This window comes from Aquila chrysaetos, chromosome Z (assembly GCF_900496995.4).
Source record: "Aquila chrysaetos chrysaetos chromosome Z, bAquChr1.4, whole genome shotgun sequence".
Taxonomy (NCBI): Eukaryota; Metazoa; Chordata; class Aves; order Accipitriformes; family Accipitridae; genus Aquila; species Aquila chrysaetos.
The window spans coordinates 50,268,932-50,284,070 of NC_044030.1; the positions used below are offsets into that span (position 1 = coordinate 50,268,932).

General features: G+C 40.2%; 1 protein-coding gene and 1 long non-coding RNA gene across 6 annotated transcripts in view; one reads left to right on the top strand and one right to left on the bottom strand.

Moving 5' to 3' along the window:
* Positions 1-15,139, bottom strand: part of ADAMTSL1 (ADAMTS like 1) — a 489,531-nt gene that overhangs the window by 59,865 nt on the left and 414,527 nt on the right. For all 4 annotated transcript variants that reach the window (XM_030004255.2, XM_030004254.2, XM_030004257.2 and 1 more), the window contains one exon: positions 13,328-13,457. In XM_030004255.2, coding sequence (XP_029860115.1) covers positions 13,328-13,457 — 130 coding nt within the window. The remainder of the gene's footprint in view (positions 1-13,327; positions 13,458-15,139) is intronic.
* LOC115336754 overlaps positions 1-15,139 on the top strand; it is a 38,991-nt gene that overhangs the window by 21,783 nt on the left and 2,069 nt on the right. Inside the window, exons 2-4 of one of the 2 annotated variants that reach the window (XR_003921901.2) lie at positions 5,951-6,026; positions 8,290-8,371; positions 9,931-10,000. This is a non-coding gene — a long non-coding RNA (uncharacterized LOC115336754). Of the gene's footprint in view, positions 1-5,950; positions 6,027-8,289; positions 8,372-9,930; positions 10,202-15,139 lie in introns of those variants that run through there. The other variant, XR_003921900.1, reaches the window with a different exon arrangement.

Sequence of the window (15,139 nt, forward strand, 5' to 3'; positions counted from 1 at the left end):
CAATGCACATGAAGATAGGCAAACTAAGTAGGGAACCTGATCTGACTGCTCAAGGCAATGCTTTTCCTTTAGGTTTTCTTATACACAGTGCTAACGGTGTGGTCTAAAACTGGACATAAATTCATGAAAAGCGCAACCAATCAGAGCACTAAATTTCTTGCACTTCCAGGAACTATAAACTAACAAAGTGAATTAGTAATGAACAGATTTTTATGAACAGAAAAACACCAGTTAGGAAATCTGTCAGTTCATATTATGAATTAGACTAATAATCTGTAATATACTATTAATTTTAGGAATTAAAATTCTATTTTCTAAAGGGTCAATGAGAAACTGCAATTTTCTGGAACATTCTCATTAAATAAATTAGGCTTGACTAAGCAGTGTTTATGCATGTGCTTAACTTCAGGTAGACAAGCAGTTTCCACAGTTAATCATTGTCAGTATGTTTTAAAATGTGAATATTTGCAGCTCCCATGAATAAAAGAAAGAGAACAATTGTGAAGCTCCAGTTGCCGAAAAAGGCCCAATAATCTGAAAATATTGATTTCTATCACAGCACAATTATTCTGTATCATTAATATAAGTCTAAAAATGTTACAGATGCCCTCAAAAACCAGCTTAACCATGCCATTTCTAATACGGGAAATTATCTTGACACAGTTAATAAAAATCTTGCCTGTGAAACCTAAATTAAAATTTATTATGTTATACTTTAATGAATTTTAAGTTTTGTGAGTGCCCATATACTTAATTAGAATATAGCCTGGACGTTTGTGATCAAGCTGTTTAAAAGGAAAAGGAAAAAACCTTCTAACATGAGCATGAACGCCTAAATAGTTCTATACATTTAATTCTAATTAGAAATTAACTTTCCTTGTTTCTTGTGACAGAACAAAAAGTATCAATGTCATATTTTGCCCAAGCAGTTCAGGTGAAGAACTGAAGGATCAAGTGAGCAGGACCTTGTTCCTGGCTCTTTGCTGAAATTCAGAGGTGACTGAGACCAGAACTGCTGAAACATGGGCTAGCCTGTGAGTACGTGAATACACCCTTTGAGTCCAATGGGAGGACTCAAGACCTGGGCTGGATCATACTCTTCTCCCATGTGTGTCTCAACTTCATTTCTGCAAAATTGTAACAATACTTTTTTTTCCTCTTGAGCTTCGTCCATGTTGTCTGCTTAGGTTGTGGTCCTACAGCAGGGATGATCTCTTACTTTGTCTTTATCTACTATCTAGCACAATGGGACTCTCAGCTTGACAGGAGCCTCTAAGCATCAACGTGTTATGAATAACAACAGGGACAACAATGCACTGTTGCCTCAGTTTTGATATGTCCCTCTTATTGCTACAAGAACTGGAGCCCATGTAATAATTCTGCTAGCTAGTCAGACCAGATAGTAGCACCAGCTAGTAAGCAGCTACTCATGGCAGGAGAAGTTTCTAGAATTAGAGTTGTTGCCCCAGTGGAGCCCCCACCCTTCAGAACAAAGCACTCTCGCACCCCCATACTCAGTCTGGAAAAAAGTAAATGATGTAGGTAGAACTTGAAAAATGTATAGTCTTCAGCCAAAGCACTATGGAGCCAACAGCTTTGGATCAGTCCCTATATGCACAGTATATATGGTAAAAACCGAAGCCTTCTAAGCTGTTAGGTGTTACAAGTAAAGAATATTTTCTAGAGATATATGATTTCATCCTGACAGAATCCCTTCAAGCACTGCCAAGAAAATTGAACACTGTACAGGAAAAGTAAACACCCTTCTACACAAAGACCTCCCAAACTACTTCTAAAAAAATGAAATTATTGTCATATTTCTGTGGTTAAACCATATGAAAGTGATACAAAAGAACTCTTCTTATTTCTAAAATAAACATTCATCAGTGTGGAGAGAGGTTTGCCTGGAATCATCTTACATAACATCTGACACCTGCCTGCATAGAGACGTCCCTCAATGCACAAGGGCTGGGTGGCAGCTGTGTATATGTGCATGCAACAGACTAAGTAAATCGCATACTATGTCAATACTGGCTTCCTCTTGTCCTCTGTCAACCTGTGTGTCCTCCATTGGACCCTGCAGACTAAGAAGTCTACTTGGAGCCCATACATCTCCCTTCATTTTGTGTTACTGATCTGGAGCTAAGTTTGTGGCAAATCTTCCTGTTTCATAGATGTGAAAGGCTTTCTTGAGACTCCTTTAGCAGATTTATCTTCGGTTGAGTCAGTATCCCCAGTGTCAGGTCTTAAATACCATCCAGAATGTGATCTTAAACATTGGACAGCAGAGAGAGTTACTATCAATCCTGTTTGGGTAGCATACTTTCCTGCAGTGAAGCTACAGGGTTGAGATGAGGACTCCCAGGTCAGTTCCTGACTTTATAGTCAAACTAGTCTCAAAGAAAGGGGCATAAAATCTAAGAATTTAACTACAACTGATTTTTCATTCAGCTGTTAAATCACTCACAGTAAAATCAGACTGCTCCTTTGAAATGAAGTGTGAGAGCTAAGACCTCCACTTAGGTGTTTAAACATGGACCTGAGTCTCTGGGAAGTGATCTTCCTACTGCTAGGGTTCAGTTCGTCTTAGAGAGAACATTACAAATATACATACAGTACACACACACCTCAGAGGAAAGCTGAGATTTAACTAAACTTTGAAAAAGTTAATACTTGATTAAGAAATAAAAGTGAAAAGGCAAAGTACTTCTAAACTAGCAGCAGCAGCAACGGAAAAATAATTCATGCTTAGTTGTTGTTCAGTGCCAGCCTGTCAAAATCTGTTGTTCAGTATCACCAATGTGACAAGGGAGCTGAACAGGCAGGGAAGGTTTCAGCACATTGTTGTGCACAAGGGAGAGTGATGTACTTTTCTTCAAAAAGCATCTTCCTTGCAAGTGAAGGGAGTCCATTAAAGAGACGTCTATGCAGTCAACACATGCAACCAGATCAAAGGCTCAATGAGAATGCTCCGGGAGCTGATAGAAGTGGCCTGCATTCACTCTGTAGACTTATCGGTATCAATTAATATTGCAGCTCATTATAGCTGAATGTGGTGGGAGCCAATATTTATGTAACAGAGCCAAATAGAGGAAAACAGAGGAGGAACTCAAAAGTCAGAGAAGAACAGAGGGTAAATAGAGTATGCAACAACTCTACAAATGGCAATTTTGGTTGCTGGAGTAACCTTCTGACATGCTTCAAGCAATAAATATAAGATTCCTTACAGTAAAAAAGTCTTGATGTCCCTTGAGTTGAAGGCAGTGGACATCATCAATTAGGGCAGGTCAGAAAAGAGCTTTTGTGTTTTTCTGCCAACCCTTTGAACAGTGTGAGGTTGTCTAGTGGGTCTTTTGGGGGACTACTGCAGATGCAGAATGCTTGAACCATAGAGGAACATGAAAAGACAACTTCAGGTAAGTGAACTGGTTTGGCAGAGAATTGGTTTGAATGATTAGCAGACATACTGGCTACTGAAAAGTACCTCACAAGAGACTTTTACTCTGTATGATAACTGTGGCACTGAGATAAATGATAGGAATGGCTGTCTTTGATATAGCTACACAGATCAGATTAGGCTTGATAGACAAATGAGTACTAGTTTTTGTCCCAAGTTTAGATTTGGGCTCATGCTTAAAGCAGCACTTCTAACAAGGAGGTTGCACAATATATTATGTGAGATACAATGAAAATAGGTCCTTGGTAGCCCCTTTCAAAAATGAAGAAAAGAAACAGTTGAGGAACAGAGTGAATTAATGTAAAGGTGGAAAGGTGGTGAAGAAGCAATATAGGGCAGTTTGAGGAATAGGACAGAAATTGCACAAATTGCACTTGTAATGGCAGATGGCAGAAACTGAATGAGTAGTGCAGGAAAGAACTCACAGATTGGGAGCTACAGCAGAGCAGGATAATACCCCTTGCCCTAAACCTACATCGAAGTAATGCAAAAACGTAAGAACCGCTAATTTATGAAATAAATTGTGCACATAAGTCTATGAAGCACTCTCATACGGTTCTTCTGCAAAGAAGCAGAGGGACAGTTTAACTCCCTGCTGCCCGTGACAGAGCTGCTTTATGTTGAATACTCTCTGACTCTTTTCACACTGGTGCTCTCCATGCCGGACTGGCTCATAAGCCAACACCTTTTCTTGGGTCTAACTTTATGCTATATGGAAAAAGTTAAAAAACAGCTGTTCCTGAAGGAGAAATCAACAAGCTTACAGGCACCAGAAGACAAACAAACAAAAAAAGCTCAGCAGGTGAGAAAGATGTGCAATGAACTGACTATTTGTAATCTGAAGTACCATCTAAAATGAAACATTTAAAAAATGAGATAGTTGAAAATGCATGTAGATAGCATGGAAAGAATATATAAGAAACCTGACTTCACAACCTGTAAGATCAATATTCATGAACATGTGGTTTTGTCCCACAGAGTAACAAGACTCCCCTAAAATTTAAGGATGCCTTTGCTGAAATGATCAGTGCAGGAAAGAAGTAAAGGTGTTGTCACTGGATTGAATGGACAAAGAAAGCAGAATAATGAATGAAACAGTGTTCAGATAACAGTGAGTGGGCTTAAGTAATTCTCTAGCAAGTCCAAGTTTTATGAGCAGTACTGCCACAAAACCAGCAGATAACATGAGCTTCTTGCTGACCTGGCTGGCAGCATTGCAGGGATAATATTTTCGTTAGGATGAACTGTTCCTGAACTATTTCGCCAGTGCAGAAGGTACAAATAGTTTGTCTCTCAAAATCAGGCATACAAGGTTTCTCTCCAGTTTTTAAGTAGGGTGAGGGGAGAGCAGTTGAACTTAGCTATATACATCTATATGGTGCTGTGACTGAAATTGGGAAACTCCCAATGCCTGCTTATGTTTGAGTCCCCTTCAATGCCCTTCTTGCAACATACTGTTAATAAGGTAGTGCAAGAATTTTGTTCCAAGGGCACATCCAGATCCAATATTTCCTTTTTACTTTCCCCTTTGAGATGCTGAAACTGTGACTGATAATCTATTTAGTAACTTATTCACTCTTCTGCAACAAAAGATGTTTTTCCTCACATTGACATGCAGAGATCCAAACATGCAGAGGCTCTTGACACAGAGTGAGGAGGCTCTAAACTCATGTTACACCCATAAATAACCAAAACAAGCGTGGTAAAATATTCAGATTCATGGAAGTATCAACCAAGATCTGATTCTGACTCAGAAAAGGAAAAGTTATTACATTCAAAGTGATGATGTCAGAAAAGTTACTATGTATATAGGCAAACTTGTACTAAACCATTTCATATCTCCATCCTAATAGTTATATCAATATAGGTTTGCGTGCAGAATCCACAGACTACAGAATGGTGACTTAATACACTTCTCCTCTAACTTTTCCTGAGCGAGAAACTGGCTTCTTGGATCTTGGAGAAAATTACTTTAGATAGTACAGACTGCTTCCTTGTGGGAAGGGGAATGAACTTCCCTGACGTATCTGAACACCTTTGTTGAGATCAGGAACCACAACAATGTAACTATTATAATTAAAAAACCTCCACAAACCAACCCCAAACCTCCATCCGATATAGTTATAACAATACAAATCTCTGGATCCATTGGGTCGTAATTAAATGCATTGCTGTTCACCTCTGTGTGAGTAGTTAAAGTCTTTCCCAAGGCTGTGAATGACTAAGATCTACTAGCAGCTGGTTACAGTGTGGAATACGTCATCTTAGTCATATTTCTAATGGGTAACTGCACAGCACAAACTCTACTCCATCAGTGAGACCTTCAATGGTTAACAGTGTTAGCAGAGAGGCCAGAGGAATGGAGATTACATAATTGAAGATAGAAACTTTCATGGACACAAAACAGGAGGGTTTGCTGTGCTTCTACAGATGTGACAGACCAAATTGACAGATACAGAACTCTTTGTTTAATCAGTCTGTCTCCTTCTATAGGTACTTAATTCACTCCAAATTGAATAGAAAGGAAGGTGCCTCCTCCATTTATTTCATGTGTGAATCTTTCTCATGTGTAAGTATGGTACAGAACTGTACAGTATGTTTTCAGCAGTTAGGGCCATATTTTTATTCTCCTTTTACATACCTTATCCTTTCATCTGTAAAGGTTTATTGGTTTGAAAGTATTGGGTATTCCTCAGACTACTGCTATAATAAGTTACTTCAACAGTACTGTAAATGGAAGATATAATGGTGCTCTTAGTTTCACCCCTTTTTAAAGGAAGTGATGACACATAGTAAAATCAACCATTTATAAGACCCTGTAGCTTATTTCACAGGTTAATGCTGCAGTGAAAATGTTAATCCTGGCCATTATGCTACAAAATATTTGACTTAACTTCATTGCTGGCACAAGAGCAAAGACATGCTCTTTATCGTCACTGTTGGGAAAGCTCTCCTTTGGGAGTGAAATCCTGCTGCTGATGTAGTAAATTAATACTCAAGAAAATTGAGAATAAATTTAGAGAAAAAAAAAGAATTAGAAGTTAACATAAGAAATGCTGAAGTGAGAGCACATTTGTTCAAAATACTGAAAAATATCAAGTGGTAGTGAATATAAAGTTCTGGTTAGCACAGGCATTAGAGAAGGGTGGAGAGAAGTGGACTGTATTAAGGTCACTAAAACTGGAAAACTAACAGTGCCAGGAAAAAAAAAAAAAAAAAAAAGAGAAATTGCCCTCTGCAGAGGGACTCACTAAGTCCCTACCATGACTTTAAGCTCATATTCATCACAAGCCAAGCTATAAAAAACCTGTGGTAGGGCACAGTGAGATTGTTTCAACACCATGGTGTACTAACTTGGCGAAACTTGTGACCTGGAGATTTGTGTAGAGGAAAATAAAGTATCTAAGTATATAGGATTCTGTATAAGAAGTGCGATCTACCATTCTTTGAAGTAAGAAGGAAATATGGTATACGTTATCAAAAACAGTATTTGTAATTGTGCTCTAATATTTTATGAACATAATAGTCCCAACAGAATATAAGCTGAAATGGAGGAAAACGTCTATGAGTGAAATCCTATCTAATGAAGGAACCATCATATTATTTAAAAAGCAAAATGGCTGGGGAAGAGGTCTGAAATTTTAAACTAGAAGAGCAGGAGGCAGTATGTGATGGAGACTCCAGAGCTGCTCCACTGACCCTGGTAACTTGCAAGTTGCTTTGCTTCACATTTAGATGTGACACACATGGCTGAAAAGGACCACTCCCTGTGGGTCCCCTTGGTGACTTCACTGTAACTGCTGTTGAGTAAGAGATACCAAGGAGCATGCAGTTACTGCTCCACCACAGGCAATGCATCCAGCGAGAAAGTGGAAGAGTGGGCTGTCAGACACATCTTGGACAATCTGTTAACAACTGGAGAGGGTACAAAGGGGGAGATTATATTATAAAAAGGGGGAGAGAACGATAAATGTTTTAGGTCACAGATTAATACATTTTAAGGCCAGGGTGTTATTACAGTACTGCAGGGTAGGCATGCAGGTAGTGCAGGTATGGCATAACTGAGCTGCCTAGGGACAGCACCCTATTAAGATGTCTTTGTACAGTCCCAAATTAGCAAAGTAAACCTAGACAAAAAATGGGATTATGATTCTCTCACTGAGCCCATGACTCCTGTTTTAGCTGTGTCTCAACCTAAAGGCTTCAAATAAGGGTGAATTTACCTTGTCTGACAGCATATTCCTCCTAATGTCTGATTCTCCAACCTACTCCATTAATGGTTCAAGCTGTGGCCCGTGATCCTAGGAGGCTCTGTGGGCTACATCTTAAGAGGCTGTCAAAGATATTCTCAATGCACTTCAGTTCAAAATAGACTGAAATACATCCCACTTAAAGAAATTCTGAGGTTTGTGAGGTGTTGAAAATCTTTCTGTGGCACAAAGAGACAGTAACACCATCATTGCCTCATTAATGCTAATTCTAACTTACACCTCTGAGAAAAGACTGCAACAAATCAAGAACTGGTATCTACTGCAGTACAGCCTTACTGGCAGGATCTGTAGACTTGCAAATCTTTTAACCTTTTTCATGAGCTAGACAGATGCTCTAATATTTCACCTGAGCAATGCAAAATACATATGCATTGACACCCTCCCACACACAGAGGTCACCTTTAATGGATTAGGGAAAGCTCTGGCCTTTCCACACACATTCAATTCATTTCAGATTGCTAATGGGAGCACATCAGACACTAAGTCTGACCTACCAGCAACCTAATGCCTCACGTCTCCAAATGCCTCGAAAAACATATTGATTTTTTTTCTCCTTTATAGTTTGACTTCATCTGGGAAATGAAACAGAGCAAAACAGATGGACAATACTGCATTCACCAAATTAACATTAAAATAATAACAGGTAATTTATTGCATAAACACAAACCAAGCAAATGCAGGAGAAAAAAAAGAAGAAAAGGATGAGAAAAAGAAGATACTGTGCAATGAGCTAGATCCTAGCCTAACTCAGGCTATCTTGACCCTTCAGTCAGGTATCGGGATGACTGTTTCCTATCTTTTCTTGCTAATAACAGAGGCTTGAAGGAGTAAAGGGAGAGTGTTAGGGTGAAATCCTATGCTATTCCTAGAACCATCTGCTTTTTCCTCACTGTTTTTTGAGGGTTTGTAGCATTCAGCTGTTCTTTGTTCTGCAGGAATAAAAGTTCAGTTTCGAAAATACACAAGAACAAAGCTGGAAATTGCCTGGAATTTCCTCCATTTTCAGCCATCTGGCTTTCATTGCTTTGCGTCTCTCTCCAGTCCTCCATACATGTTTACCAAATTTTTTCAACATGCATTGACCCAGCTATTGAGCAGTTATAATTAATAACACAGTTACAACATTCTCTTCCACCCATTTGGTAGAGTCTGTTGGCTCACCACGAGGTGCTCACGCTGTTGCTGTTATAAACAAGAGCAATTATATCTGATTAGGTGATGACTGCCGCTGTATTTTGGGTTGGGGAGGCTGAGGAAAAGACACATTTTGGATGCAAGTCATTTTGTTGTTGAAAACAGTAAAGCCACCATTAAAACAAAGTTTTTCTGATTGTTTCTGGAGTAATTTAGTATACAAACATAGCAATTAGCAAATCTGAGTGATCTTCCCTTTCATTTTTTGAGCTTAGAGAAGAAAATTCTAGACATTGAACATTCTGCATTTAGTTCTGGGAAGGCTGTGCTCTGGTCAAGTACTGCTATGTAATTTTGGACGTGATATAGCTTGATTGACACAAATTAAGTAACTGAATGACTGAATTAAAATTATCATAGTCTTCATTCCTCTCTTCCCTGGAGAAAGCATGTTGGGTCTCCCAGTACATTAAAACAGGCTATATCCTTTTCATAGAAATATCAAACAAGGGCATACCAAGTTAATGATATGAAATTTTACTCTGTACCTACTGTGCTGCAAATCAGTTATTAGCTCCCAACTTAGCAATCAGCTCCACAGCATTTCACTAATTCTTAGTTCAGTGCAAAATGGGAATTTTTGTTATATTGTTTTCCAGGAGAAAAGGGACTGGGCTCTTTTTCTGCTATTGTTCTTGAAGTGATAAGCAAAAAACTCTCAACAAAGTCTGAAACCACAGGAAACTCAGCTGCTTTGGGATTTGAATATGGATGAAATCCTCCAATTTTTGTGTGCAAGTCTTCCTGGTTCTTCTTTATTCTGTAAGAATTTTAAGCATGAGATTTTGCTGACTACATAGAGCTATGAATATTTGAAGACAGATTTCTGTGGTTTAGTTCTGTCTCTCTTCAGTGGACTCAGAATAGTAATGTGCTAAGATATTAAGCCAGAATTTCAATGGAAATTATAAAGATCTCAGTTGCTATACAAACACCATAATCTTTCAGTGTTTTCATAAATCGGAAGTATTGCCAGTATATTCTAGTTTTTACTATATTTTGTTCCAGGAGAGACGACAGCAATGAAGAATAGAAGACGATGAGGATGTCACAGACTAATTTCAAGGTGAAGCATGAAGTGAGTAATGAAGTCTTCCAGTTTATCCACATTTATTCTCAGCAGGGAGCAAAAAGAACAGCAACAGTGAAGATCCCTTTAACATCATTCTTCTTAAGTGTCCAAAAAGAATGATGAAACAAAACCAGAATGAAATTACTCTTCACTGACTACTTCTATGGTATCTCTCTTGAGGTGTATGCCTTCTGACCCTCCAGAAAAGCTGACAAGATTCTGTGGTTCAATTCTTTTATTTATCTGTATTAAACCAGGTAAACCAATTATTGATCAAGAGAGGCTTACATGACTAGCCCTTTGAGAGGCTACAGAGAATGCTACATGTAACCAAAACTGCCTGCAGCAGAAGCAACACTGAGCTTGGAAGTTGTAATTTTTAAATGTTCTCCCTCTTAAGCTAAACAAGATCTTGAACTGTATTAAATTTAGACATACACATTAAATTCTAAGCATGCCGGGCTGTTTTGGTTCACGAAACATCACTGGAATAATTTCTCTAAATATATTAGGTGGGAATTTTCTTCTCTTGGGCAAGACTTCTCAACTTTTTCTTCATGCTGTGGACAACATTCCCTTGTCTACTGAGACATTCGTCACTGTCTCAGTTGCCTTTTCAGCAGACTGTCTCCTCTACCCACCACAACTGCACGCTCCAACAGTCACTTACACATCAAGGACATTTTAGAAAAGTGTTTTTTATATTTTTAGCTTCTTTTAATGCACTTTAGCAGCTGGAAAACAGAGAGAAGAGCCAACACTGTGAGACCAGCCAGCTTTCTCTATAAGCTGTCAGTGAAAGCTCTGGGAAATATCAATGGTTCACAGATTGCATTTTGGGAACTTCTGTATGTTCACAGGCACAGTGTATCACAAGTTTTGGACTTGTCAGTCGATAGCAGTACCTTCATCAGCATTCAGAAGAACAGGATTTTAGCCTAAATTTCCATCAGATTCCTGGATCAAGATATCTTGAATTAGAATTCTGAAGCATTTTCTGATTAAAACAAAGAGAAACCCCTAAAGCTTTTTTTTTCTCTTCTTCTTTTTTTTTTTTTTTTTTGGTCATGTGTTCTCTTCGGAAGTCTTAAGACTGTTGGAATTAATGATTATAAAGCAATAATTTTTATACACTAAATACTATCAGTTTAATTAATAAACCATTGTGTTTAATACAGTGGCATTAGTAGGTGCAGCACTTCAGAAGCTTGCAGGAATTAAGAAGTTATCCTGTCACAGCCTGCCTGGGAGACACATCAACTTTCCTTCCTGCCCCTCTTTCCATTAGCCATGTTGCCTGCTGTCTGCAGCCCTCAGTTTTAGGCCTCCTTGCTCTTACCAAAGGAGCCATTTTGCAGAACTTGTGCTGTTCTTCATCTTGTGCCACTTAAATCTCTGCAGACAGGCAATTTCCTCCAGACTGTAGGGACTGGAGGGACAGAGGTATATACAGGGAAGGGAGTAATTTCCCCTTTTCTCAGTTGCAGACCTAGGGGTGGATGAAACCTTCTTAATCCCCCCTTGCTGCCTCATTCCCCTTTCAGCTTTGCTTCACAGCCTGATTCTTACCTCCAATACAATCATCTTGTAATCCATGGAGTGAACTACTTGCTTGCTTTAAACTAGCTCTGCTCCGGTAGCAAAGTTACCACAGTGGTATGGATTATCACACAGACTAATTAAAAAAGTATTCACCCAATTTCTCAGACTACTTTTGTAACGGAACTCACATAAATACTGGCCTACATGAGCATGCCTTATTTTTTCTCTACCAGTGAATATTTATTTTCCATCTCAGAATTGATGGGTGGTCAATCTCCTACCATGCACTCTCAGCTCCAGTGATGCTGCTACCTAGCAATTACAGTGAGATTTCCACATACAAATTTCTTTTCAAGCATTAGTATAATATTTGTGTGTTATTGCCAGTAATACAGACAATTTATCAAAATCAGGGTTGCAATATCCTCATAAGCAATTCTTGTAACGCTTTGGTGAAACATGTCATTTGGCTCTGCTTCTCACAGACTCACAATCCTGATCATCCAATCAAACCATTATTTCGGTCTTCATGATTCTTGGGTGCTGGCCATATTTGATGCCATATTTGATTTTTAATGTGAACCTTCTCCATGTACCCCAAATCTACTAATATTCATAACAATATGCCTCTGTATAACATATGCCTCTGCCTACCAATATACACTCTAAGGAATATCTACCACCTGGACAGCACTGAGTGTTTTAAATAGTCCAGAGTTATAAATCAATGTATTTCAAATCTGCTGCACTACCAGAAAAGAGTAAATGCACCTCTGGTGCTGGGAATAAAGACAATATGTATGCAGTACATCTTGAAGTCCTGACAGGCCCAGGTCTATTTAAATAAACCATGGGAACCTCATGACAGCTATTTTCTGTTGTGGAGGGTACAGATGTGAATTTCTGCACAGAAATACCTGCTATTTTTAGGGTCAGGATTGTGGAAGCTGCCTGAGCCCAGGGAGAAACAGGTTCTGCAAAGCCTTTTGTGGGAGGTTGGAGAAGTCTCCTTAAACTTTACAGAACTCTGGGTAAAGTTAAGCCAATCCATAGACTGTGTGCCTCCAGGACCTGAGTGGACAAGCGGTCTGAAGTTTGCCCTTTGGTTTTACCATCACTTTGCACTTCCTGGTCAATAAGACTGTGATGTGGTGTGAAGAGACTGTTAGCCCCTGCAGTCTGAGAAAGACCATGTGTGAGGCAGTGCATGCCTCCAGACCAAAAGGCCATTGAGTCTGCAGTCACGACTTAAAATCCTTTCCTTCATACTGCTAGTCTTGTTTAAATGGCTCTGGGCAACATACTGGACTACAATCATGCACACTTGTGTATTTGTTTTGCTTTTGCCATGGATTTCTCAAAATCCATTAAACGATGTCTGGACAAGACAAAAGAGCCCTGGCCCAGTTATCCTCACCTGCAATAACAACACCGACCTGGCTGTGCCGATCCGCTACCTTATGCAGCAGCAGAGTTTTACTCATGCACATCACCTCTGCTCAATTCACATCAGTTAAAAGGAGTTCCAGGAGGAGTGACACAGATCTGCTGCGCCCAGGCAGCTAAGTCTGTGGTACTGCAACCTGGGGAGCCATCTCATACTCTTGTTTGCATGTCTTACTCCTGTACTTCAGCAGTCATTTCAGCACGCCCAGTTCCAAGCATCCCTGGCTCTGAACATCTCAGATTCATGGGCAGCTTGAAGATCAGTTTCTCAACTTCATCAGTGATCACATCTCTCTTAAATCTGGAAAGAAACACATGTCTGGCGGTAAGATATAAGAAGCCTACCTTGGGGGGCAGGGGTCCAGGCTACAGGCTTTCAGCAGCTGTGGAGGACGGCGGCTGGTTACACACAGTGTCTCGTCCGCAGTCTCCCTGGTTTGTTTGTTCAGGCAGGTCACCACAGCCTCCTGGACACCTGCACACAACACCACATGGTCACAGCCAGCTTTCCGTACCTGGAGGGGCAGCCGAGGGCAGAGACAGGCCCGGCGGGGCCAGCGGGGCTGTGTTGGGGCAGCAGCGTGTGGGGAAGCACAGCCTCACACCCAGGGCTGCCGCCTCAGGGGCCGCAACCCTGGCTGCAGAGAGGGAGGAGGTTGCTTCCCGCACGGCAGTGAGGTGTTTGCTGTCCACATCCAAGTGCTCTGCCTGACGGTCTTTGAGGAGGACGGCACAAATGCCTACCAAAGGGGGATGTTTCTTGGCACAGTGTACCTGACTGAGTAGGGAAAATTGCTGTTCCTTTTCTCCCTTCCACTGGGAAAAGCCTTCATCTGTAACTCTTGCAATTGTCCTGGCACAGTCATATATTGCTTACTGCACCTTTTGTATTCTTTTCCCCAGGCACCTGGGAGATGGCCTCATCAAAACACTGAGTGGGATGCCGGGCTTTTACTTGGCCTTGCTTTCAGTCTCACTATGTGTCTCAGCTGCAGTGAAAAGTTCGTAGGTTCATTCACCACTTACCTTCCCTGGGCAGAAAATTGTCCAATGCTCTCTAGTGACTCATCCTTTCACTATGAGTGCAATGAGGCTGTTTATTTGCCAGTCAAACAGGCTAAGGTGTGAAAATGGCCTTGACTTCAGCATGCTGTATTTTAAGCAACAGTATGATTGCTATACTTGCAAAACAAGGTCAGACAATTCAGCTGCTCTCAGTTACTCTTCTGCATCCACAGACCTGCACCTAAACTGAAGATGCAAATCTGCAGGGTGTATCTGAGAGCTGGGACAGAACAAGGGTGGTAGCTGTTGGGATTGAGAGAGAAGCCGGAAGATTTGGCGATTATGTTTTAACTCAGGAAATCCTTGGTGATACCAAATCCCTTATGTACTCTTAGGCATACCAGTTACTTTGTCTTGCTATTCCTAAGAGTAAGGTAGGAATATTACAGGTTTTTTGGGTCACAAGGTTAGAAAGCTAGAAAATCAGGGATTGCAACACTACATGCCACAGGAAAGAGTACTTGGTGAGAGAGGATCTACTTCTTCCCCAGGGGGTCTGAGGATAATAATTGGCCTGAACTTCCTAAAAATCTAATCCACAGTGGTTCAAACAAAGTGGAAGTATGCTTTTTACATTCATCCCTACTTCCCGAGTTAGGAAAAGATTAGCTGAACTCATAACAATTGCATCATCTTCTCAAACCCAATAATTAGTTTTCCAAAATATCTCACAATGTTTTGAAGACACCAATGTTTAAAGAAAAACATAGTGTTGGAAGAGCTTGAACAGCTCCAAGAGCAGTGTAACAGAACTGACAATACCTTTTACTGTTTCTAATGCCAGAGCACATGTTGTTAGGCAAACAATAATATCATTATTCAACAGGACCAAAGTGCTGCAACTCATCATAGTTCCTGTACTCCTGAAATTATTCATGGATTCATTCCCCTTATTCTCAGTAAAGGCTGAGGAGAGGCCCACAGCAAAGTGGCATGTTGAGCAATTTATTGGGTCTTATGTGTGCAAGCCAGTTCAGGGCACACCTATGACTCAAGGATAGGCAGTGTCTCCACTGTACTCAAGGTGTTGAAAAGAAGAAAGAAATTTGACATTTTTGGATGTGGACATCAACATCGAAATTACCAAAGACC